The sequence below is a fragment of the Mustela lutreola genome, chromosome 10 (assembly GCF_030435805.1).
Source record: "Mustela lutreola isolate mMusLut2 chromosome 10, mMusLut2.pri, whole genome shotgun sequence".
Lineage (NCBI taxonomy): Eukaryota > Metazoa > Chordata > Mammalia > Carnivora > Mustelidae > Mustela > Mustela lutreola.
The window spans coordinates 43,847,453-43,873,415 of NC_081299.1; the positions used below are offsets into that span (position 1 = coordinate 43,847,453).

General features: G+C 42.5%; 1 protein-coding gene across 2 annotated transcripts; it reads left to right on the forward strand.

Annotated features, from left to right (window-relative positions):
* TTC4 (tetratricopeptide repeat domain 4) lies at nt 1-24,982 on the forward strand. Of its 2 annotated transcripts, XM_059135483.1 has the most exons (11): nt 1-180; nt 778-895; nt 1,648-1,809; nt 5,492-5,569; nt 7,223-7,347; nt 17,127-17,213; nt 19,243-19,309; nt 19,415-19,460; nt 20,090-20,171; nt 21,640-21,722; nt 23,789-24,982. In XM_059135483.1, the coding sequence occupies exons 1-11, from the start codon at nt 70-72 to the stop codon at nt 23,889-23,891; spliced, it is 1,062 nt and encodes a 353-aa protein (XP_058991466.1). In that variant the 5' UTR covers nt 1-69; the 3' UTR covers nt 23,892-24,982. The 2 variants fall into 2 exon arrangements, with proteins under 2 accessions (XP_058991466.1, XP_058991465.1); XM_059135482.1 differs by having other exon boundaries at nt 2-180; nt 19,243-19,460.
* The last annotated feature ends 981 nt before the right edge of the window (nt 24,983-25,963 follow it).

The following is a 25,963-nucleotide window of genomic DNA, read 5'->3' on the forward strand; positions in this document are numbered from 1 at the left end:
GCGCAGCCGGAAGTGGACGGGCAGTTCTCGCCGCCGGAACCGTGGCGGCAGGGCTGAGGAGGGGTTGTCATGGAGGTGCCCGAGCCAGACGCTGCCGGCGACGATGCCATGGACTCGTTCCTGGAAAAGTTCCAGAGCCAGCCTTACCATGGCGGCTTCCACGAGGACCAGTGGGAGGAGGTGGGCGGCCTGGGGCCCCGCACGTGTGTGGCTGCGTCATCGCGACCGCCGGGGCTGGCTGGCAGGCGCCTCCCGCGCCCGCGACCCCCACCGCGGACCTGCCCGGGGATAGGTGGTTTCTACCTGGGAGTGTTGGAAACTAGGACCCGGGGTTTGGGGGGCCGTCTTCGCGGCCAGTACCTTTAGGAGGGCGGGTTTTGGAGTGAGACCTGTGCCTCCAGCACTTGCTGGCCCAGTTACTTAACTTCTCTGAGCCCGTGTCCCATTTGTTAACATTTCCCTAACTAGAGCCACAGTCTTGTGGGATCGCGGCGGGAGTGAAGGGATACGGTGGATGAAGTGTCTGGAACCTAAAGATCGCTCAGTTCGTGGTGACTCCCACCGCCCTCGTGAGATTGTGAGCCCCAGAAGAATCGTTAGAGATCTTTACCTGCGCTCGCCTCTTACACGTGGGAAACTGAGGCGTGGAGAGGGAGCGAGCGAGCTAATGATGACTTGCAGAGCATGAGGAGTCAGAAAACGTTGATAGAGAGATATGGAATTGGATCTGCCCTGTGCAGTCTTATTTCTGTAGTTCCTTCTTCTCTTCAACTCCAGGAATTTGAGAAGGTCCCCCTGTTTATGAAGAAGGCGCCATCTGAAATTGATCCCAAGGAGAACCCTGACTTGGCTTGCCTCCAGTCCATTATTTTTGACGAAGAGCGATCTCCAGAAGGTATCTTACAGGAGTCTAATACTTGTTTTGTGTCTCCATTAAATTGAGATAAAGAGCGAGTCAGAAAGTTTCTGATAACAAGTAGTTAGCCTGGGCTCATTGGGCACTATTCCACATACGCTATCCACCTTCCCCCCCCCCCCCCCCCCAATGCTAGGCTTTGGGGATAAAGGGATGAATAAGATTGCCCTCAAAGGTCTCATGCTGCAGTGGATAGCCATATTGTTCTGTGTGTATGTGATAAGTGCCCACATGTGGCTATGGACTAGGTGCCGAGGGAACACTGAAGAGGGGGAGGTACCAGTGGGCTAACAATGGATTAGAAATTTGAACTGATTCTTAACAATTTTATAGGCGCTTACTAAGGTGAAGAGAGGGAAATTTGCATTCCAGGGAATAAAATATAAGCAAAAACAAAAGTGTAATTTCCCTCCATTTCTTCAGTTATTAAAAAAAAAAAAAGTCCTTCAAACGGTAGGATAAATATACTTTTTTTTTCTTTATGCATCTTTTTATTTATTTATTTTTTTGGCAAGTGTCTAATAATCTACCTTGTAAGATACTTGGAATTGATTGTAGCATTAAATACACATGACTTTGCTTCTCCATGTTGATACCTATAGGATTAATTTTTGAGTTTTATTTTTTTTTAATTTGGTTTATCATATGTAACATTATTGTATGATTTAGGATATATTTTTAATGAGACTTAAAAAAAATAGGAAAATGATTATTTATTCTCTTCTTTGCAGAACAGGCCAAGACTTATAAGGATGAGGGCAATGATTACTTTAAAGAAAAAGACTATAAAAAAGCTGTGATTTCGTATACTGAAGGATTAAAGAAGAAATGCACAGACCCTGATTTGAATGCTGTCCTTTATACCAACCGGGCAGCAGCACAGTACTATCTAGGTAATTTATTCTATTATTTGGTGCTTTCTAAAGGATTAACTTATGGTAAAAGTCATTATTATGGCCAGTGCAAAGTTTAAGAGTGTCACAAAACAAGCTGCTTAATCCAGAAAGGTAAGCTAGATTACTCTAGTTGAACACTGATCTTCCAGGTAGACTGGGTGAAAAGGGAAACTAGAGAGATTGTGTAATTCTTGCTATCTGAACCAAATGAGTGACATACTTAATATATGAATTGGTATGATCTGAGATTTTTTTTAGCCCAAATGCTTCTCTCTAAAAAAACGTGTTTTTGTTTTTTGTTTTGGCCATTTACCCTCTTCTGAAGGATGCTAGAAGGACTCAAGCAAAGAGGCTTTTGTGTGAGAGAAACTATCTTAAAGGAGAATTTTCTTCTTTTTTTTTAAAAGATTATTTATTTATATATTTATTTGACAGACACCATAAGTATGTAGAGAGGCAGACAGAGAAAGAGAGAGGAAGAAGCAGGCTCCTGGCTGAGCAGAGAGCCCGATGTGGGGCTCGATCCCAGGACCCTGGGATCATGACCTGAGCCGAAAGGCAGAGGCTTTAACCCACTGAGCCATCCAGGCGCCCCATTAAAGGGAGAATTTTCAAAGAGTATTCTCTGGGACCTGAAGTGAAAAATATTCTTTGGACAGTGCTGCTGCTTTGTTGGAGATTGCAGTGCACAGTGTGTTAAAGATGCAAGATGACCTGCAGCAAAGAACTTTACCCTTTCATTCTTAAGTTTTGTAAGCCCCCTTTTCAGGTAACACTTACTAACACGCAGGACTCTTCTGCAGACGGGACTTTGGGAAACACTTGTTATTAAAGAGACCTGGGGCCTCTGAAGGGCTGGTAGAGAATAAGCCTTGCAGTCTAGCTGGGATGAGTCTGCTGGGCCTCATCACCTTTTGAGCAGTGTTTCTCCCCAACCGTAGTCTGTTCCAACTGTTGTCTCCTTTAGCATGTTTCGTTATAAAATTCCAAATACTAAGAGTGGTATAGAACTTTAGAGATTATTTGGGCCAACCAACCCCCTTATTTTACATACGTCCAGAGAGGGACCCTCTGATGAGTACTGGAACATGGACTAAAAACTGTTCTTCTAACTTCTGGAGGAATACATTTTCTTCAGCAGATGAACTTGAGTTCTTGTTCTGTGCTAGTGGTGTCGAAGAGAGGAGTAAGATCTGGTTCTTTTCCGGAAGGAGTTTCATTTGTTTCCTTAGTCAGTAAATATATATAAAGCATTTACTGTGTGCTAGGCATTGCACCGTGAGCAGCAGCTGCATAGTTCCTGTCTTTGGGGAACTTAAAGACTGTCATGTGTAGGGCTAATCAGACCAGAAGAAGCACCTGGCAACAAGAAAACCATGTGTGTGTGATGTCAGAGGAGCAGAGGCATAATCATCACAGTCATTCTTTAAATGAGATCTCACTGGTACAGCTTACAGAGCACTTTCACATTTGTTATTCCTCTTGACCTCATAGCAACTAGGTAAGGTAGGTGAGGTTAACAGCTTTATCGCCAGGTAGTAGAACATGGAACTGTAGCAGAGTACTCAGTCAGTTTAGTAAAATGAACTGTCTGAGGCTGCACAGTGGTAGGATTAGTATAGAATCAGGTCTGATTTGAAGTGCACTAACTGGAAGTCACCTTTACCCGCACTTCAAGAAGTACCCAGTGCTGTCAGTTCCTTAGTCCTTTGAGTTTCTGCAGTTCAGCTTGTCAGCTTTGGGGCTTTCCCTCTGCTGGCTTAGAATTCAGTTTTCTTAGGCCTGATTCGTCTAACCATTGTCCTTTTGTTCTCGAGCTTTAAAATGTGCTCTGTGTTCTTACTCTTGTCTCCGTGGGTTTATGGCACTTTGAGGGAAAGGGGGAGAGTAGTGGAGGTTTAGTTAAATCCCTATATTCGATCACCACCCTTAACCAGAGGTCTTTGGATCTCTTATATACATTTTTTTCCATAGTTAATATCATGCTGTCCTTCTAATTTTTTTTTTTTTTTAAAGATTTTACTTATTTATTTGTCAGAGAGAGAGCAAGCAAGAGCGAGCACAGGCAGACAAAGAGTGGAAGGCAGAGTCAGAGGGAGAAGCAGGCTCCCTGTGGAGCAAGGAGCCCGATGTGGGACTCGATCCCAGGATGCTGGGATCATGACCTGAGCCGAAGGCAGCTGCTTAACCAACTGAGCCACCCAGGCGTCCCTGTCCTTCCAATTTTGTATTCAGTTCCTTTCACTTAATTTTATAACATGATCAGTTAAACCTGTCATTAAAAATATTTGTGAATATTGTTTTAAAAGCTACATAAAGTTGCATCATTTGGACATACTAGTGTTTACACAGGTGGTATTGAGTATATAGCTGCTTTTAGGTTTTTTAAAATAATGCAGTAATGAACACAGTTGGTAGTTAAGTTTTCCCACAAATCCTGATTATTCTTAAAGCCAAAGCCAGATTTGGCAAACTGGCTCCCAGGCCACATCTGGATCCTTGGCCTCCTGTGAGCTAAAAATGTCTTATGTTTTTAAAGGATTGTAAAAGAAAGAATGTGTAACAGACCGTATGTGGCCTGTAAAGCCTGAAGTATTTACTGTATGGCCCTTTACAGAAAAATTTTGCTGACCTCTGCACTAGATTTTTAGAAGTGAAAGTAATGGGAAAATACCAAATGTTTAAAAGTGGAAATCTCCTTTATGCCCTTCCAGTTTGGATACAGTATGTATGATAGCACACTTTTTTTTTTTTTTTTTTTTTTTTAAGATTTTATTTAAGAGAGAGTGAGTACGAGGTGGGGAGGGGCAGAGGGAGAAGGAGAAGCAGACTCCCCACATTAAGCAGGGAGCCTGACTTGGGGCTCCATCCCAGGACCCTGAGCAGAAGGCAGACACTTAACTGACTGAGCCTCCCAGGTTGCCCTACACATTTTTTTTTAAAATGCATTTACAAATATATATGTGTGTGTGCATATGTTGGTATATTTAGATTGGTTTGTTTTACAAAAAATATTGATACTTTATAGTAGAACAACCAGTTAAAACAGTATTGCACAGGCATCCTATCATGCCTTTTATGTGCACATATAAATCACCCTTTTTAATGGTTGCATAGTATTTAGTAGTGTGGATTTACCAGAGTTCTTTAATTGTTACTGCATTGAGGATATTTAGGGTCTCACCAGCATTTCATAATTCACAAATAAAACTAATGCTGCAGTTGACATGCTTTTACATTTATCCTTGCATGTTTGTCCAATTATTTTTATGGATGAGTTGTTAGAAGAATATTTTTGGGTCAGAGTATACGCAGAAATGCATGCTAATTTGCTCTTTTATTTACCCATAAGAGTGCCCCTTTCCCATGTTTTCACCCATCCTGGATATTACCTGTTTTTAATTTCTACCAGTTCCATGTTAATTTTAATTTCTTCAGTCACTGGTGATGTTGAGCATCTTTTCATGGGCGTGCTAGCCATTTACAGTTCCATGGACTTCCAGTGTAACAAGTATTTCTAGACTTGATGAGCACAACTATATATTTTTTTAAAAAACTGTTGCACTCTGATGTATATTTCTCCAAGACTATACAGAAATGTCTGTGTCTCTACAAATGAAATTTTGCAAATATTCTGACTGCAGTCTTGTTTTCTCTTTTACTAAATGGTGCCTGTTAGGCAATTTTCGTTCTGCTCTCAATGATGTGACGGCTGCCAGAAAGCTAAAACCCTGCCACCTCAAAGCAATAGTAAGAGGTAAGTATTGTAGAACCACAGTATGATTGTCTTTACGGAAAAGTTGCCACTCATTGCACTGAAAGTTGAGGCATTTTAAGCTTTGATATTAAGGTGCTAAGATACTATTGAAGTCACCCTATTTTTGCAGTCTTGATATTAAGTTACTGGTCCTTATCAATGATCACATGTCATTTAAAAAAAAATTTCCCAGAGAATAATAAAACCCTTTATATTTTAAGAATTTGTGGAGAAATTGAAACTCCTCATTTTAAATTAGTAATAAAATTAAAGTAATTCCAAAAGCCACATTCTAATTTTTTTTTCCAAATTATCTGTTTGAAAGGTGAGATCTTCAAATGCCATGTTAATTAAAAGATAAGTTATGGGATCTTTGCTGATAACTTTGATGCTGAGCTGTTCCCAGATTATATTTTCTTTTGTGGTCTGACCTTTCTATGTAATAATAGTGCTTATATTACTTTTATACTTTACCTTTTCTTTGAGACGCTCAGAGGTGCTTAGTAAACTTTAATTTATCCACCACATATTTATCTTCCTTATACTTCCATGATCGACTGTTTTATCATAAGTCAAATGCTTTACCAAAGTTAATGAATTTTTAGGTATGTATAGTTAGGGGCTGGTATAGGTAGATCCATGTCCCTCAGCTGTAGGGAAAGAAGGTACTGTTCAAAGATGGCAACTGGGGCTCCTGGGTGGCTCAGTGGGTTAAGCCTCTGCCTTCGGCTCAGGTCATGACCCCAGGGCCCTGGGATCGAGCCCCGCATCAGGCTTCCTGCTCAGCTGAGAGCCTGCTTCTCCTTTTCCCTCTGCCTGCCTCTCTGCCTATTTGTGCTATCTCTCTGTCAAATAAATAAATTAAATCTTCAAAGATTGGCAACTAAAGTCATTGTAGTCCTATGGAATTGGAACAAGCTGGAGTCTATAAATCTTGAATTGTTAGTTTTACTTCAGCATGTGACCTTGGCAAGACACCCACTCTGAGTGTCAGTGGGTGTCTGGAAGATGAGGTTGGATTCTCTTGACATCTAAGCCCTTACAGTTCTGATATTTGGAAATTCTGCGGGAAATCTAAAGAGGCTTACTGGAGAACAACAAAAGTGGTGAGAGGAGAGGCAGGTTAACCTGGAAGCCATTAGGAACAATTTTAGAAGAGACCTAATGTCTTTGGTCTTGCCATTGCTTTGATGAATGGTTGAGGTCAATTCTGTTTTCTCTCTCTATTTAAATATCATCTGAGATGAACTTTGTTCTCATTTGCAGATGAGGAACCTGAAGCTCAGAGTTGCTCAGTGTTTTATGTAATGTCTAGTTGGTAAAGAGTAGAGCCAGATTTCCAGCTCAAATCTGACTCTAAACCCTGTGCACTTTGTCATTAAGTTGTAGCCTTCCCTACTTTAAAAGTTGTTAATGACAGGGAGGCTTACAGGAGTTTTAAGCTGAATGGGCCCTAAGATCTTTCTGATCTAAGATAAGTAAAATATTCTTCCTTGTCTGGGGAATGCAGTAGAAGGGGCTTTAAACATCATGTTTCTCTTCAGAATGCTGACTGGTAGCTGGTGGAGTTTGGGGATGGCGGCTGGTTCCTGCTCGAGGGGAGCTCTTTCCATGCATATTGTCCACGTATTCTAAAGGTTCTGGGTTCTACAGGTGCCTTATGCCATCTGGAACTGAAAAACTTTGCTGAGGCTGTTAACTGGTGTGATGAAGGGCTGCAGATAGATGCCAGAGAGAAGAAGCTTCTGGAAATGAGAGCTAAAGCAGACAAGCTGAAGGTTGGTGGCAAAATCATTAGCCAGTTGGCATTTGTTACTTAGCATTGATTTATTAGTATTTCCCAAATTGTGTCTTTTGGCTCATTGTCAGTTTTTTCTTTTTTAAAAACAAAACCCAAAACTATTCCCTACCTTTGGAACTCTGGAGGACACAGACAAAGACATAAATAAATAGTTACAATGTGACAGAAGCAAGCAAGAATATATAGTAATACAGTAATAGTATCTAACTTTGCCCTGGACAAGGGCAGGGCAGAGGTCCTGGTAGCAGAGAAGGTTTGCTGAAAGAGGTGATGTCTGTGTCTAATCTCTTGAAGACTGAGCGAGAGTGTACTCCACTGGAGAGTGGAATAAGGATTGGAGAACATTCCAGACAGGAGAAAGCATAACCATCAGCAAGCCCTTAATATTTCTAAAACTCAAACCCCTCTTCGAAAATAGTGAATGTAATATATGCCTCAAAGGTTTTTATAAGGATTAAATGAGAATGTGTGTGTGTATGTTAGCACATTTCTTGACTTACAGTAAGGAGTTGATAAATCCATAGCTATTGTGATTTGAATAAATGAGAAATAGCATAAGGCTGCAATAATACAGTCTGCACACTGTGTAAATCTCTCTAAAGAGAGGAGAGGAGATGACAGAAACATTTTAACAGTGGCACCCAGGTGGCTCAGTCTGTTAAGGGTCTGACTCTTGATTTCGGCTTGGGCAGTGATCTTAGGGTACTGGGATTGAGCCCTGTGTCGGGCTTCCCACTCAGCAGGGAGTCTGCTTGTCTCCTCCCTCTGCCCCTGCTCATGCGTGCACACACACACACACACCCTGTCTCTTAAATAAATCTTTAAAAAGAAAAAAATTGGGCGCCTGGGTGGCTCAGTTGGTTAAGCAACTGCCTCCGGCTCAGGTCACGGTCCTGGAGTCCAGGGATCGAGTCCCGCATCAGGCTCCCAGCTCCATGGGGAGTCTGCTTCTCCCTCTGACCTTCTCGCCTCTCATGCTCTCTCTCACTGTCTCTCTCTCAAATAAATAAATAAAATCTTTAAAAAGAAAAAAAATTAAACCCCGAAGCTTCTACAGTATCGTGTAATTCCCAGCTTTAAGATTTGTATAACTCATGATGAAATGCATATGTACATAGTAGCAGCAGTGATGATAAAACAATAACAAGAGAATACCAGCAGTACCAAAACTAACGTCCAGCATTTAGACAGTGTTCACTGTGTGTATCTTCAAGGTGCTATTTAAAAATCTTCACTTCCATGAATTCATTTAAACCATACAACAACCCTGTAAGGTAGGAACTATTCTAATTCACTTTGTAGAAGTGAGGAAGCTAAACACAGAGAGATCAGGAAGCTGCCTGAGTCACATAGCTGTGGTTAAGCTGGGTGTCAGAACAGGCAGTCTGGCTCTGGAATCTGTGTGCTTAGTCCCTATGCAGTGCTGCCTTACATGTCTATTCAGAAAGCCAGAACTAGACTTCAGATCTGATTCCTGGTCTAGGTCTGTCTTCATTGCTTATACTAGGGAAGGGGAATTTTCAGTGCTATGGAAGCCTGCAGCTCTCCCTGCAAAGGGGTAGGTTTTAGTCAGAAGTCACTCTGGTCATATAAAATGGTAGAAAGACTAGGTAATTTGTTGACTCACGTGGCTCAGTAACAGAATTCTGAGCCTAGATAACTGGTGAGCCAGAATTTCTAAAAGTGGTATATATAGGAGAGAATGTCTAGAGAGCTACTGAAGAAGGACATAGCCAAGTTAATCCACAGAAGAACCCTTAGTGGACCTAAATGAAAGCTTGCGGATCCTGTAGCACAGGTGCAGTTCTTTGGTTCTTGTTTCTATAGATATCTTTTTAAAATTTAAATTCAGTTAATAACATATAATGTATTATTGGTTTCAGAGGTAGATGTCAGTGATTCAGCGGTCTTACATGATACCCAGTGCTCATTACATCACAAGCCCTCCTTAATGTCCCATCACCCAGTTACCCCATCCCACCAGCAGCCCTCAGTTGTTTACTGCGATGAACAGTCTCTTATGGTTTGTCTCCCTCTCTGATTTTGTCTTGTTTTACTTTTTTCCTCTCTTCCCTTACGATCCTCTGTTTTGTTTCTTAAATTCCACATATGAATGAACACATATGATAATTGTCTTTCTCTGATTGACTTACTTCACTTAGCATTATACCCCCTAGTTCCATCCACATCATTGCAAACAGCAGGATTTCTTTTTTTTTTTTGATGGCTGAGTAGTATTCCATTGCATATATACTACATCTTCTTCTTCTTTTTTTTAAAGATTTCATTTATTTGACAGAAAGAGACATTGTGAGAGAGGGGAACACAAGCAGAGGGAGTAGGAGAGGGAGAAGCAGGCTTCTTGTCAAGCAGGGAGCCCGTTGTGGGGCTCAATCCCAGGACCCCAGGATCATGCCCTGAGCCAAAGGCAGATGTCCAACAACAGAGCCACCTAGGACCCCCCTCCCCTTTTTAAAGATTTATTGTCAAAGAGAGTGAGCAGGCAAGCGTGTGTGCACATGAGAGCATAGCAGGGGGAGCAGCAGGCAGAGGGAGAAGTAGGCTCCCTGCTGAGCAGGGAGCCCGGTGCAGGACTCAGTCTCAGGACCCTGGGATCATGACCTGAGCCAAAGGCGGACACTTCAACAACTGAATATCTGGGCTCATTCTATAGTTTGGCTGTTGTGGACATTGCTGCTATAAACATTGGGGTGTAGGTATCCCTTTGGATCACGAAATTTCTATCTTTGGGGTAAATACCCAGTAGTGCAAGTACTGGGTCGTAGGGTAGTTCTATTTTCAACTTTCTGAGGAACCTCCATACTGTTTTTCAGAGTGGTTGCACCAGCTTGCATTCCCACCAACCAGTAGTGCAAGAGGATTCCCCTTTCTCTGCATCCTTGCCAACATCTGTTGTTTCCTGATTCGTTAATTTTAGCCATTCTAACTGGTGTGAGGTGATATCTCATTGTGGTTTTGATTTATATTCCATGATACAGGCACACAGTTAAAGAAAGATATCAGGGCCCAGAAGCCTGACACTGGGCATGGGTGACATTGCTGGCTGAGTGTAAGTTTTATTCTATATCTGAGTATAAACTGACGCTGGATTCCTATGTGCTTGACTTGTGTAAGCAATGGATCTCCGGTGGCTATATTAAAATCCAACAAAACAGCCATCAAGGCAGTGAACATTACCAGAAATAAAGCATGGCTTTATTAAATGATAAAAGGGTCAGCCTATTAAGAAGACTTAACAGTTCTAAATATGCATTATCTAATAGCAGAACTTCAAAATGTAATAAGCAAAAAAATTGAGGGAGACAAATCTACAAATAGATGTGGATGTCAACATCCCTTTCAGTAATTGATAGAACAAGTAGATAAATCAGCAGAGAGAAGGGACATCAGCAAAAATGGCCAAATAAAGATCTAAAATTCTTTATTTCATAAAGTCTATGGAAAACTGGCAAAAATGCTCAGAGTCACTAACTTTTTTCAGAGCTCTGAAATGAGCCAAAGGTTTATAGCAATCTGGGAAGTGTGTATTCTAGAAAAATAGCTGAACCTTTATAAGCACAGCAAGTTTTGTGACATTTTAACTTGCCCTGTCCCCTTCTCCTCCCTCCCTGGTACCACAGTAGCCTTGAAAGAATCGTGGTGAAAATGAGTAATCCAGCAGCCATCAGAAGAGGCAGACTAGATAAGAGGTTGTTCAAAGCCCCATTCCCAGAGAATTGCCATTATTGGACCATCTGGGTGGTCTCCTAGAAGACCTCACTCACAAGGCAGATTATAGTTAACTCATCTTGGAGCTATACCAGTATGAAAAGCTTTTTGTTGGGGGAGGGAGTGTGGCTGGGAAGGAGGGATGTGTCAAAAACAGAAGCAGTTATTTAAAATTGCAGCTGCCTGAGATAGTGGATGCCGGGGCAAACAGTAGGCTTAGCAGAATATTTAAAAGGAAAAGCTGGGGGGAATGAGATTCTTCAGGGACTTTGAAAAGCTCCAGCATATTCCTGGAGTAAGGTCCCATGTGCATCCAGGGCTATGCATGTGCTCAGGAAGGATCTAAGAAGGCCCTAAGCTCTGACCTCTGGCTGACTTGGAGGCTCTGTGGAAGCAGTAAGTGAAGGCTGAGGCTGAAGTGTAAATTGTTAGGGTGAGTGTTGAAGGTGTGCCACAAGACACACAAGAGAGCCCCTCAGCTAAGAGTGGGAGACTTTGGCTTCAGGCATTTAGGGAAATCTGCGCAATCATTAGCTGACTACTAAGCTACGTGTTTTAAGGACTTTATTGGTTACGTAAAACCAAATACAGGCTTTACAGAATTAGTTTAGGAAAGTAAACAGTGACAACAGCAATATCTGACACTGGAGAAGAAAGAGGAAGAATCCAGTTTCTAGAGTTGCCACATTGTATTATTTTAAATGTCTGGTTTTCAGTACAAAATTACAAGACTTGCAAAGAAGTAAGAAAGTATGACCCATACCCAGGAAAAAAAAAATCAATAGAAAATGTCCCTGAGGAAGCCCAGACATGAGACTTACAAGACAAAGACTTTAAACCACACTTTGAAATATGTTCTAGGAAGAAAGAAAGCAATGTCTAAAGAACTAAAAAAATATGAGAATGATGACTTACCAAATAGAGACTGTCAGTAAACTGAAAAAGAATCAAATAGAAGTTCTGTAGTTGAAAAGTGTAGTAACTGAAAAGTTCATGTAAGGGTTCAAGAACAGAACTGTGAAGATAGATCAGTTGTGATTACCCAGTGTTAGGAAGAGAGAAAGAAGAATTAAGAAACATTAGGAGAGGGATGTCTGGGTGGCTCAGTCAGTTGGGCATCTGACTTTTGATTTCAGCTCAGGTTATGATCTCAGGGTCATGGAATTGAGCCCTATATCAGACTCTACACTCGGAGGGGAGTCTCCTTGAGATTTTCCTCTTTCTCTCTCTTTGCCCCTCCCAACATACCCATGTTCTCTCCTTCTTTCTTTCTTTAAAAGTAAATAAATAAATAAATCTTTTTTAAAAAGAAAAAGAAACATGAAGAGAGACTGAGGAACCTGTGGGATGCCATCAAGTATCATCATAGATATGGGAGTCCCAGGAGAGGGAAAGAAAAAGGGACAAGAGTATATATGAAGAGATAATAGCTGAAAACTTTTCAGATTTGATTTAAAAAAACAATAATCTACCCTTCAAAGAAACTTAACAAACTCTAAGTAGGAGATACTTGAAGAAATCTACACTCAGACGCATTATAAACTGTTGAAAGTCATACATAAAGAAGTTAAAAGCATCGAGAGAGAAGAGACTCTTCACGTACAAGAGAGCCTCAATAAAAGTAACATCTGAGGGATGCCTGGGTGGCTCAGTAGGTTGAGCACCCAACTCTTGATTTTGGCTCAGGATGTGATCTCAGGGTTGTGAGATCAAGCCCTGTGTAGGGCTCTGTATTGGACGTGGAGCCTGTTTAAGATTTTCTCTGACCCTCTCCCTCTGCTCCCCCAAAAGTAGCAGCTGATTTCTCATCAGAAGCCATGGGACCTGAAGGGCCATGGGTTGACATTAGGAGTGCTGAAAAAAAGATTGTCAACTAAGAAGCCTATATTCAGCAAACCTATCCTCCAAAAATAGACAGGAAAAGTAAAACTTTAGGTGTAAATGATATGATCTTGTATATAGAAAATTCTAAGAAATCCACCAAAAAATCCTATTAGAATTAATAGATTAGTAAACTGGTATGATAGATTAATATACAAGACCCAGTTGTATTCTATAGACTTTTAGTGAACATTTCAAATATGAAAACAAATCCATTTATAATAGCATCTAAAAGAATAACATATTTAGGCATAAATTTAACAGTAGTAGCATAAGACTTATAATCTGAAAATACAAAACATTGCCGAAAGAAATTAAGTCTAAAAATATGGGAAGACATCATGGATCAGATCTTAATATGGTTAAGATGAAAATGCTCCCCAAATTGGTATACAGATTCAACTCAGTCTGCATCAAATTTCCAATTGGCTGCTTTGCAGAATATTGATCAACTGATTCTAATATTCATATGTAAATTCAAGGGACCCAGTTTAGCCAAAACAATCCTAAAAAAAAAAAAAAAAAAAAATAGAGGACTCACACTTCCCAGTTTCAAATGTTACTGTAGAGCTATAGTAATCAAGACATCGTGGTACTGGCAGAAGGGGATAGACTTACAGATTAGTGCAGTAGAATTGAGAGCTCAGAAATAAACCCTCATATTTATAGACAGTTGATTTTCATCAAGGGTACCTAGACCATTCAGTGGGGAAAGAATAGTCTTCCATATCAGCACAAAAAGCATGCATTTGGACCCCTACCTCGTATACGTACAAAATGGATCAAAGACCTAAATGGAAGAGCAAAGCTATAATAAAACTCTTCAAAGAAAATGTTGGTATTAATCTTCATGGCCTTGGATTAGGCATGGTTTCTTAGATATGAAACAAAAAGCACAAGAAACAAAAAAGGTAAACTGGACTTCATCAAAAGTAAAAACTTCTGCTTCAAAGGCTATCATTATTAAATGAAAAGACAGCCCACAGGGTGGGAGAGTATTTATACATCATAAATCTGTTCTGGGAGTTTTATCTAGAATGTATAAAGAACTCTTAATATCTCAATAATTAAAAGAACACCTTTTTTTATTTTTTATTTTTTTAAAGATTTTATTTTTATTTATTTGACAGAGAAATCACAAGTAGGCAGAGAGGCAGGCAGAGAGAGGGGGAAGCAGACTCCCTGCTGAGCAGAGAGCCTAATGCGGGGCTCAATCCCAGGACCCTGAGATTATGAACTGAGCCTAAGGCAGAGGCTTAACCCACTGAGCCACTCAGGCGCCCCAAGACAATGCCATTTTTTAGATGGTCAAAGGATGTGAACAAATGTTTCTCCAGAGGATACACAAATGGCCAAAAGGCACATGAAAGATGCTTAACATTCTTAGTAGGGAGATGTAAATCAAAACCACAGTGAGATACTATTTCATACTAAGATGGTTATAATTTTTTTTCAAAGGAAAATAACAAATATTGAGACGGATGTGGAGAAATGGAAACCATCACATGTTGCTGGTGAGAATGTAAAATGACAGCCACTATAGAGAACAGTTTTGACAGGGGCGCCTGGGTGTCTCAGTCATTTAAGCATCTGCGTTCTGCTCAGGACATGATCCCAGGGGCCTGGGATTGAGCCCCACATTAGGCTCCCTGCTCATCGGGGAGTCTGCTTCTCCCTCTGCCCCTCCTCCTGCTCATGCTTTCTCTCCCTCTCTCTCAATAAATAAAATATTAAAAAAAAAAACACACATTTTAACGGTTCCTCAAAAAATTAACCACAGGGACGCCTGGGTGGCTCAGTTGGTTAAGCAGCTGCCTTTGGCTCAGGTCATGATCCCAGTGTCTTGGGATCGAGTCCCACATCAGGCTCCTTGCTCAGCAAGGAGCCTGCTTCTCCCTCTGCCTGCCATTCTGTTTGCCTGTGCTCGCTCTCTCCCCCTCTCTCTCTCTGATAAATAAATAAAAAATCTTAAAAAAAAAAAATTTAACCACAAAATTAACATATGAACCAGCACCTCTACTCTTAGGTTTATACCCAAAGAAATTGGAACAAAGTATTAAAATAAATACTTGCACAGGAGTTTTCTTTCTTTTTAAAAAATATTTTACTTATTTATATGAGAGAGCATGAGAGGGGAGAAGTCGGAGGCAGAAGCAGACCCCTACACTAGTTTTCATAGCAACACTGTTTATAATGGCTGAAAAGTAGAAATGATCTAAATGTCCATCAACTGATGATAAATACAGTGTGGTATGTTCATACAATGGAATTTTATTCAGCCATAAAGGAGAATGAAGTATGGTACAGATAGCATGTAGATGAACCTCAGAAACATTTATGGTAAGTGAAAGAAGCCAGATATAAAAGATCACTTATTGTATGACTATATATATCAAATATCCAAAATAGGCAAATCTGTAGTGACAGAGAGCAGGTTAGTGGTTGCCAGGGGTTGGGGATGGTGGGAAGTGCGGAGGTGTTTAGCTAAGAGAAATGGATGCTCATAAAAAGACTTGTATAAGAACAGTCACAACCTATTTTATTCAGAGTGATCCAGAAACAACTCTTGTGTCTATCCAACAACAGGAAGAAGATAAACAAAGTGTGATATTCATACAGTGGGACATTAGTTGGTAATAAAAAAACCTATCAGTGATGGGATAGGAGGGAGCATATGGGAGCTTTCTAGGGGATAGAAGTGTCCATCTTGATTGAAATGTTGGGTACTCAAGGTTGGGTACCCTTGTCTAAACTCATTGAACTATACACTTAAAATATATAAATTATTCCTCAACAAAATTGATTTTCTTTTAAAAGGGCAGCAGACTTCGCAGTTCAGGGCTCCTCTGACCTGGTGGTCATTCTACTTTATGTGGCTGCCAAGACTCCAAACTTCATATGAGACTTCATAAGGCACGTCACTCACATGTATAGTGTAAATCAGAGTAAAACAACAGGGACAGAGTCTGTATCGTTCTTAATCATTCTCTAGTATGGAGCAGACACTGCGGTTGGATGTAGCTCAACTGTGAAGGTAGAATTGGACATGGTTTTTAGTGGTATCAATGGGGTGGAGTACTCTGGTTAGCGTAATCGGACTTCCCAACAGCAGAAGGCAGTTTTGCAGCTCTGTTGGCAGACTGGATTGGAGGAGGAATGGACAAGAGTTATCAGTCATTGTCGCCCTGAAAGGGTAGACTTTTTTCATGAGAAATAGAAGATCTGTGTTAGCCTTTGTGAGGCTTTTGTGGGAAGGATGAGGGATGGTTGGTACTGTAGTTTAGATCAGACTTGGGGTCAGTCAGCAAACTGACCCCAAGGCCAAATCCAGCCCGTGGCTTGTTTTTATACATTCTGTGTACTAAAGATGTTTTTCACATTTTTAAAGAGTTATAAACAACTAAAGAAGGTAGATAATATGCAACAGAGAGCATACATGGTCTGGAAAGCCTAAAAATACTAATCTCTAGAAAATGTCTCTAAAACAAAAAAATCTCTAGAAAAAGTTTGCTGACCTCTGTTAATCTATATGATCCTGAGGGTAAGAGCAGAATCAACTACTTTGGGGCAGATTTGCAGGAAAAGGAAATCTAAATTATATTTCTGCCAGATTAAGTAGAGTGATAATGTTTTTCTCTCATGGATTGTAATTGGCAAAGGGCAGAGCCTCTGATAAGTTCTTACCCTGGATTTTTCCAGTATTTCCTATACTCCAGCCATTCCAGAGAAGTTGAAATACCTAATAGACCCTGATGTCAGTCCCTCTGCTGAGAATGACTTTCTCCATCTGGTGGAATGTTCTGTGTCCATCTAAACCTACCTCCTCAGTGGAGCAGGGTCACTCCACTCTATTTTATAGTACTGGATTCACATCAGCAGGGTAATACATAACAGGTATTTCATTGTTTGTCCCCCTCAGTAGACTGAGCAACGTGTGTATGGGAACTATACATTTTTAAATTTCTGCTGCCATGAGTTCTGGCATTAGGTGTGTTCTCTTAAAATGTTAATTGAACTGACTCAGGCCGTTGATATTGCTTGACATGGGAACCTGGGTTGGACAGATACTGGAGACTAAGAAGCAGGCTGGGGTGACAGAAGGGGTAACAAGCTCCTGCCACTGATGGGTCTGAATTTCATTTTTAGAGAACTGAGCAGAGGGATATCAGGAAAGCAAAGCTGAAAGAAAAGAAGGAGCAGAATCAGAATGAGGCTTTACTTCAGGCCATCGAGGTGAGTTCTCAAACCTCAGGCCCATATGGTCTTGCTAATCCTCAAGCTTGTTAGGAACCTGTCTTGGGATGCTTTACCTGAATGAGTCTGTTCATTTTCTCTTTGGTTTGGTGAAGCAGTGTGCTGAAGGGGCTCTGGAATCAGACCCCCTGAGTTCAGTCAGCCTTCCTGCTTGTGTATATATGTTGATCTCAGGTAAGCTGTACTTACTGGATAGTTGCTGTGGGCTAAGCATTATTTAGTCTTCACAGTGGCCTTCTGAGGTAGATCTTCTAGCTTCTGATTTGCTAGGTGGTGATGTGGTCTCAGGGAGGTGAAGAAACCTCACACAGCTAATGTGTATCAGAGGCAGGTCCTTCCTCTTAGCTACTGCATCCTGAAAAAATCTGAATTTTTAGGATGTTGCTTCTTTAACAACAATAAAAATTCGACCCATTCATTTCTTCCCTGCATTATAAATGGATGTAGTCTGAGCCAGATCTTATTTTTACCTGGATACTGGATACCCGGCAAGGCATTTGTGGAGCTCTGGCTTGCTTGGTCTTCACAAAGGATAAGACACCTGCCATGAGTTTGGAGAGTGGGTTCTTGGTTTCATTCTTTGTTGAGTCAGATTATGCACCATTTAAGTTACTTGTTGACTTTGAGAACTTCACACTACCAAGATGGACTCCACTAGTGCCTCCCCATAACAATCTGTAACTCCTGTTAACAGATTAAGCAGGATGGAATACTCCACAGATTCTCCTGCTAATCCCCACTCACAGTGAGAGATTTGATCATTTTCTAAAATGTAGAATATTGGAATGCCCATTTGCATACAGGCCTGATTTGGCTCTCCCCTTTAATTTGATCCTGCATCTCCCCTTTAGTTTGATCCTGCATCTCAAGCTTCAGTGTACATAAGAATTACTCTAACAGTTGTATGTACAGACCATATTCTACTGATGGTTTAAAGCAGGAGCCAGTGGATCACAGCCCTGCCTATTTGTTTATATGTTACTTATGGCTTTTTTCACACTATGGTGGCAGAGTCAAGTAGTTAATTTCAGCAGAGGCCATTTGGCTCACAAAGCCTAAAATATTTCTCCCTGACCCTTTAAGGGAAAGTTTGCCAGCCCCTGATTTAGGAGGTATCAAAAGTAATTCTATTTTTTATTTTTTTAAAGATTTTATTCATTTATTTGACAGACAGAGATCACAAGCAGGCAGAGAGGCAGGCAGAGAGAGGGTGGGGGGGAAGCAGGCTCTCCGCCAAGCAGAGAGCCCAACGTGGGGCTTGATCCTAGGACCCTAGGATCATGACCTGAGCCAAAGGCAGAGGCTTTAACTCACTGAGCCACCCAAGCACCCCATCAAAAATAATTTTAGATTGCATGTAACTTTCCCCTCTTGTGCTAGCCTCCACACACCTACATAAAGAGACAACTCTTCTATTCAGACGTTTGATTTATCTTTATTTCCATGAGACAGTCAAGATTAGGTCAATATGTATTATTTTTAGTATTCCATGTCCTAGCTAAACCAACACACTTGCCATTTTTTAATATGCTACACTCTTGATCTTTTCTTTGCCTTTGCATATGCTGTTCCTTGGAGGTGGAGTGCCTTTCCATCCTCTCCCCACTCCTCCAACTTCTCTGCCTTTCATAGTTATTGCTCAAGGCCCAGCATTCCCCAGTCTTCTCCAGCCCCCAGGCAGAATTAATTATTGATGGTCTGCACTTCTGCACTCCACTTCCTCTCACCTTATATTGTATTTATATCCATAGCTGTTTGCCCACTAGACCATGAGTGGGGTCTTAAGGGCAAGAACCATGTCTAGCTTTTTTCTGTGATACAAGGTCCAGTATGTGGTGGAATCCTGGTGAAGGTGAGTTATCCCTGCTGTGCCGGGCCTCTGGGGTAATGAAGACGAGTTGTGTAGAGCTAGCTTCGGGGGGCTCACAGTATGGTGGTTTCCCTGCTGTTGAAATGGTCTTGCATCCTTCCACACAATAAGGTTTATATATTTCTGTTTTTAATCCAGGCTAGGAACATCAAGCTAATCTCTGAAGTTGCTGATCAGGATGATGATTCAGACTCTGAAGGTCTAGGTGAGCTTTTCCTGGGTGGGCTCAGCTCGGCGAACCTTTACGGAGCCAGGCTGAATGTTGATGAGCAGGGCAGGTTAAGCTGGCCCGTGCTCCTTCTGTACCCAGAGCATGCCCAGTCGGACTTCATCGCTGCTTTTCACGAGGACTCCAGGTACTTACTTGCCCAAGACCCCTCTGTTCTTGCTGACATGCTCTTTCCTTGCTGTCCCTCAGGAGAGGGACAAGTGGATTTTTGGTTGAGGAGGGAAGAGAATAGAGGGTTAACAGTCTGGTTTGGCATAATCTCTCTATCCTGGAGCTGATTTCTCCTTTTACTAACTATAACTACCTTTGCAATGACAGACACAAGTCTCACCATCATCCTGACTGGGATAGTAAGTAGAGCACTACAGTCCTGTTTGTCAAACAGTGACACATATCTCTAGTGAGATACAAAGTCATTCTAGGTAGTATATGCATAGTAATTGAAGTGTCTATTTATTAGAAAAAATATAACTAGCAGTTTAATGTGTGATTCCATAGGGTTAATGCTTAGAATGTTACTCATTGTAAGGAATGTTAAGCCTAAGTCAGTTTAAAGAAAATTATTGTCATAATAGGACAAGTAATACACATTTACATTTTGGCTTAAACCAGATGGTTTTGGCTCGAAATGGCTTAGGCCTGCATTTCATATTTTGTACATTTTTGATAGCAATCTGAATGGGTGTCCAGGGACTGTGATGTTGGAAAATAGATCATGAATTATTAATACTCAGAAAGTACATGTTATATCCTTAGGTTTATTGATCATCTAATGGTGATGTTTGGTGAAACGCCCTCTTGGGATTTAGAGCAGAAATACTGCCCTGATAATTTAGAGGTAAGAGATGTTTTACCTTTTTCCTAGATGGGATATTTTTTGCAGGGATGGGGTAGGGGGGGCAAGTTTCTATTGCTTTTAAAAAAAAATTGTGTCTGGGTGGCTTCGTGGGTTAAGCATCTGCCTTTTGCTCGGGTCATGATCCCAGTGTCCTGGGATCGAGCCCCATGTTGGTTTCCCAGCTTGGTAGGGAGCCTGTTTCTCCACCTCCTTCTCCCCCTGCTTATGCTTGCACATACTCTCCCGCTCTCAAATAAATAAATAAATAAAATCTTTCAAAAAAAAAAAAAGCGTCAAATGATACAGAACATAAAATCTACTATTTGAACCATTGCATCTGTAGGATTAAGTACACTCATGTGGTTGTACAGCCATTCCCGCTCTTCATCTCCACTTCATCATCCCAAACTGAAACTCTGCACCCATGAAACAGTAACTTCATTCTCTCCTCCCTACAACCCCTGGCAGCCACCATTCTACTTGCTCTCTCTATGAATGAGACTACTCTAGGAACCTCATTTAAGTGGAACCATCTACTGTGTCTTTTTGTATCTGGCTTTTTTCACTTCGCTTGATGTCTAAAAGTTTCATCCGTATTGCAGCCTGTGTCAGAATTTCCTTTTTAAGCCTGAATAGTATTCCATTATTCCATTGTTGGGACCTTTTTTTTTTTTTTTTTTTTTAAATCACAGCTTACAGTACAAAGACTTTCTCTTTTAGTAACCATTTGAGAGTAAGATGCCAACTGATGCCACATTGCCCCTGAATACTTCAGTGTCAGTTTCCTACAAACAAGGATATTTTCCTTCATAATCCCAACTTTGAAAATTAGGAAATTGGCTTTGTACCATCTAAGTCTCAGACCCTGTATCAGCTGTCCCCTCACAAGAATACTTGTCTCAACCACATGGGCTCTGACATCTCATCGTGGATAGCCATTCTACCAGGTAACCCTTATCACCTGGCTTATGCTGGCCAGCTTCCAGCAAGGCTGCCCTCCAGTGACCAGGCTCTGACACCTTCACTCTCTGCCAGCCCTTCTGTATGGACATCTTCCTCACCCTGCGTGGGCTTCGACACCTGCACAGGGCCATCATCCTTCTCATCCTCGGGCTCTTCCCCTGCTTTGGACATCCATAGCTGCCTCTACATCTAAGGGGTCTAGGACTGAATCGCTAGGGAAGGGAAGGCTCACAGGCCTGAGTTTGAATCTTGGCTCCTCTGTTTGCTAGCTGGGTGTTACTGGTGAGTTATTCCCCTTCTCTGAGCCTTCTTTCTATCTTTGGAAATGGATCCCATAATACCTTTCTTAGTATGGGGGGTGAGGACTGAGTGCTTTATATTCCACAATTCTATAAAGGACTCATTGCCATCTTTTTAGCTTTTCCCTAGACTTGGCCTCAACATGCATAGTGCTGCTGAGGCCCTATATTTGTGTCTGATTCCTGTTCCTCTGTTATTCTTGCAGGTCTACTTTGAGGATGGAGCAGGGACAGAACTCTACCGGGTGCCTCCCAAGAGCACGCTGCTGCATGTGCTGCAGCACCCCAGGTGAGCCACCTTCACGAGGCTGAGCAGACCAGGGAAGATGCTCAGGTGCCATCCCAGCGGTACAGCCAGGGTCTCATTCCACTGCTGATGGGTTGCCTTGTATGCCCCTCCCTTTCGCCCTAGACACAAAACCGTGAGATGGCAACCATGGCATCTGGCCCAGGTCATTGGCCAAACAGCCTTCAGTATGACTCAGCATGTCGCGATGCAGCTAGGAAACTCTCAGATGGGGAGAAGTGATGGGGCTGGTCTGAGACGGGACAAGCTGTCTGGCTGTTGGACCTTAAACCTGGCACTCCTGTTTCTTATTGTGCGTGTGTCTCCTGATATTGTTATATGGAAAGAACATTGGTTTGTGAAGTCAGATGCCATCATTTACTGGCTGTGCGACTGTAAGCACATACTGCCTCCCTGGGGAGGTTTCCTCATCTTTCGGATAGGAATACTAATTCTTGCCTGCATTTTTCTCAGGTGTTTGAGAGCCAGTGAGAGAGTAGGAGTCCAAGTGCTTTTGTAAACTGTAAAGGCCAGTCTTGTTATAAGAGTGCATCTTAGTTAGTACCTGTGGCAGCCCAGCTGGAGTTGGCTTTTGTCTTTTTGTTCACCTTTGGGGTATTCCTGGACCATAACGGAATCCCCTCAGTAGATTTGTAAGTTGACTCTTTGATTCTTTTTCCCTAAGCTTTGAGCAAAGCAAATGCTCTTGCATTTAGGTTAAAGGAGTCCGATGTGTTGGGCATGAGGGTGGTTGGGCATGGCGGGGAAGAGGCTGGAGACCTGGGCTAGGGCCATTCATGAAAGCTTGAACGCCCTGCTCAGGAGCATACTTCATCCTGATAGTGGTATGTGGAGCCCCAGAGGACATGTAGGTAAAATTTATAGAGTAGTATACAGATTTTACATGTACGAGTTGATGATGAGGCATGAGGTAAGGGGCAGATTGGCGAGAGATTTCAGAGGTAGATCGGATGGGAATTGGTGATGTGTTGACTGACTTGGTAGGCGGTCCAGCTGGTCATGATGCTTCTGCTTTGGCTTATCAGGCAGGAGGGGTAGATTTCTTCAGATATGATTGATGACTTTTCTTAGTGTTTTTTTCTGGCACTAAATCTCTTTGTCTCCAGGCAAATTTTTAGCTATTCATTTTTTCCATTATTAGCAGATTATTACCACAGTTCTGTAAAGGCCTGAGGTCCACTCTCCCCATCTCCAGAAACTGGGGGAGAAATCTAAAAAGTAGATCTGTGGAGGAAAGCCAGTTTCATGCTTCTCAGAAAATGTAAACGCTGTTGAAAATGTTTACTTTTTAAATAACGGGCATAGGTAAGAGGCTGCTCAGGACAGGATTCTGGCAACTTAAGACCTTGAACTGAGTGGAGCTAAGATACAGCCGCCGCCCCCCCCCCCCCCCAAACACATTGGGTGATGCTAACACTCCTCAGTCTGGGAAGCCAAGGCCTGCCCACCTCTCCAGTCTGCCCCACTATACCTGCTTTATGCCCAACAACAGCAAATGCTCTGGTGCCCCGTACCTCCTTGCTTTTGCTCCCCCTGCCTCATCACTACTCCTGTTCTAAATTAAAGTCAAGATGGATAAGGCATCTGCCAGGAAGCTTTTCTTGATTCCCCTTTCCTGTAGAGGGAATCATGCCCTAAGGCTGTACCTCACAAATGCTTCTACAGTTGTTTTTGCTATCACTAATTGATTATTTATCTCCTTTCCCTCAGGACTTGAAAGCAGGAATGAAGGTTTTTGTTTGTTTTTAGCAAGGGGCCCAAGTTACCCTGGGCACACACTGTTGAATGAATGAAAGGATGAAGGGAGGGAGGAATGAATGAATGGATGTTCTTAAAGTTTGATTTCATGTTTAGCCACAGACATGATGCTACAGGACAGGTCCAAATGCATTTGCCAGATATGTAAACAACCGAACAAATAAATGTGCTAAACTGACATTTTAATGTTGACTTACATCCAAAGGTTCACCTTGAATGTGGCTGGGTGGGTGCATGGATGATTAAGACTGCAGTTCAGTTAACCCGTTCTTCTGTTGTGTTCATTGCAGGTACTTTGTAAAAGCCCTGACACCAGCATTTCTGGTCTGTGTAGGAACCTCTGCTTTTTGTAGGAATTACCTCCAGGGGAGAAAGGTGCACCAAGTAAAGTAACCAAGCCAGGCAGAGCCAGGCTCCCTGGATCTCCTCCTTCATTCACCTCTGCCTGGAATCAGCTCAAGCTATGTCACCACCGTGGGGACAGGGGTAGGGGAGAGCTGCTGACTTCCCTAAACTGCATTCTCTCCAGTCAAAGTGCCAGGCTCCAGCTGGTTTCCACTCTCTTCTGTTGATACAAGATTCTGTATCTCTGTCATGACATGCCTGGACTCACTGTGAGCTGTGTTACCACCAGCCTCTATCTCTGAAGAGACCATCGTACAGTTAACACAGCATCTGACCTGAGGAAGTCCTGGCCTTTGTTGGACACGGACTCGGGATCTAGGTCCACGGTTCTGGCTGGACCTTTGTGGTATTAGATGCTTCAGAAAAGCTACCCCTCAAACCACATGTATACACAAACCATACAAATAATTTTAAGATATTCAGGCTGAGGAACTCAAGCCTCCAGGTGTCTTATGAGCAGAGAGGCTTGCTCTGTGGGGATACTAGATATCCTTGGAGTGACATGAGGTCAGAAAAGCTGGCTTATGTTTCTGCACCCATAAAGACCTATAAACCGGGATCTTGCAAAACCCCTAACAAGTTTACCAGTTCACCTGATCTGTGTAATAGGGAAAACTGATAGACTTGGATGGTAAACTCTTGAGTTCCTCTCTAGTTTTCACATTTTAGGATTTTTGGCAGTTGAGTCATTGTCACAGGTTGTATTTTTGTGTGCAGCTGTTCGCTCCTTCCTAGAGGATAGTTTATATCCTTACCTGTAGCCATGGGCCTGCTTGCAGTATCCGCCCCATCCCACGGGGGAGGCAAAGGGACGGGGGTGGACACGTCTAGATGGGAGGTTGGGGAGCATTGGGTGATGAGTTTATGCTTTTCCTCTTGCCCTGGGAACACATCTCCCAGCTGGCAACTGTCCCATCAGCCTGGGTGCCAGAATGGTAAGACACATGGTGCAGGTCTGAAGGAGCTGACCTGCAACCATTGATCGTAACAAGAATGAGAAATAAATGAGATTTGGGGGTTATTAACTGTGTCAAATCTAAGTAATACATCATTAAACCGAAACCAGCTGCTGTCCTTCAGATGGACTAATTTGAGGTTTTGTGCGTGTGCTTCACTGTCTTTGGAGGGCAGCTCGCTGTGGTATATTAACAAAAGAGCCACGCAGCTTTCCTTCCAGATGCGGTGTCTGCATGTGGCTTGTGGCCCAGGAAGCTGAAGTCCCACCCCGACTCTCGCCTGGCTTAGGCCGTATCCAGGCCATTTGCTTTCCCAGCTAGAGACTTGCTGCTTGGTTATCTTTGTAAGAACCTAGCCCTCTGTATGAAGCCAGTTTGCTAGCAGCAACCCTGGCGGCCAGTGCAGGGTTCCATGGAGCAACGCCCTCACTGACCTGGGGCAGAGTGGGTCCCGGTATGCCACCTCACTCATCTGGGAAGCAGACAGCTTACTCAGCTCTTTCCTGGAAACCCCTGAGAAACCAAGTTCTGGGACTTCATCCCCACCACCCAGTCCTTTCCTTAATAGCCTTCTGGCTGGCCCAGTTATCAATCAGCTTTAAGCCCTGCCCTTCTGGCTAGGGTGGGTAAAAGCAGAAAGGGGAGGAGCGACTTACCATGGCAGACCACAGCCGGGACCTTGGCGGCTGCTGACCTGCTATGCCCGTGAGAACAGACTACTCGGAGCCTCCCTCTAAAGGAGTCATGGCACCCACCTGACAGGCTTGTCCACGGCACCTCTGTGCAGATCAGCAGCGTCAGACCAGCCATTCTCAGTAGGGGTGACTTGCACCCCAGGGCACACCTGCCAATATCTGGAGACATTTTTGGTTGTCACAACTTGGTGGGATGCTAGTGGCATGTATGGGTAGAGGCCAGGGATGTTGCTAAGTAGTCTGGAGTGCACAGGACAGCCCCCACAATGAAGCATCATCTGCCAAACCACCAATAATGCTGAGTTTGAGAAACATTGCACAAAACCTTCCAGAAGGCAAGCTCTCAGTTGGCAGAGGCCAGATGGAGATTTGTCTTAGTGTCTAGTCCGACTAGACACACAGTCAGTGT

What these genes read in the sequence shown, in the direction of transcription:
- TTC4 (XM_059135482.1), top strand. Translation starts at nt 70, where the DNA reads ATGGAGGTGCCCGAGCCAGACGCTGCCGGCGACGATGCCATGGACTCG. An exon ending in CGAAGAGCGATCTCCAGAAG is followed by an intron (nt 896 to 1,647) that starts GTATCTTACAGG and finishes TCTTCTTTGCAG; the next exon opens with AACAGGCCAAGACTTATAAG. An exon ending in GCTTTTCACGAGGACTCCAG is followed by an intron (nt 19,461 to 20,089) that starts GTACTTACTTGC and finishes TTATATCCTTAG; the next exon opens with GTTTATTGATCATCTAATGG.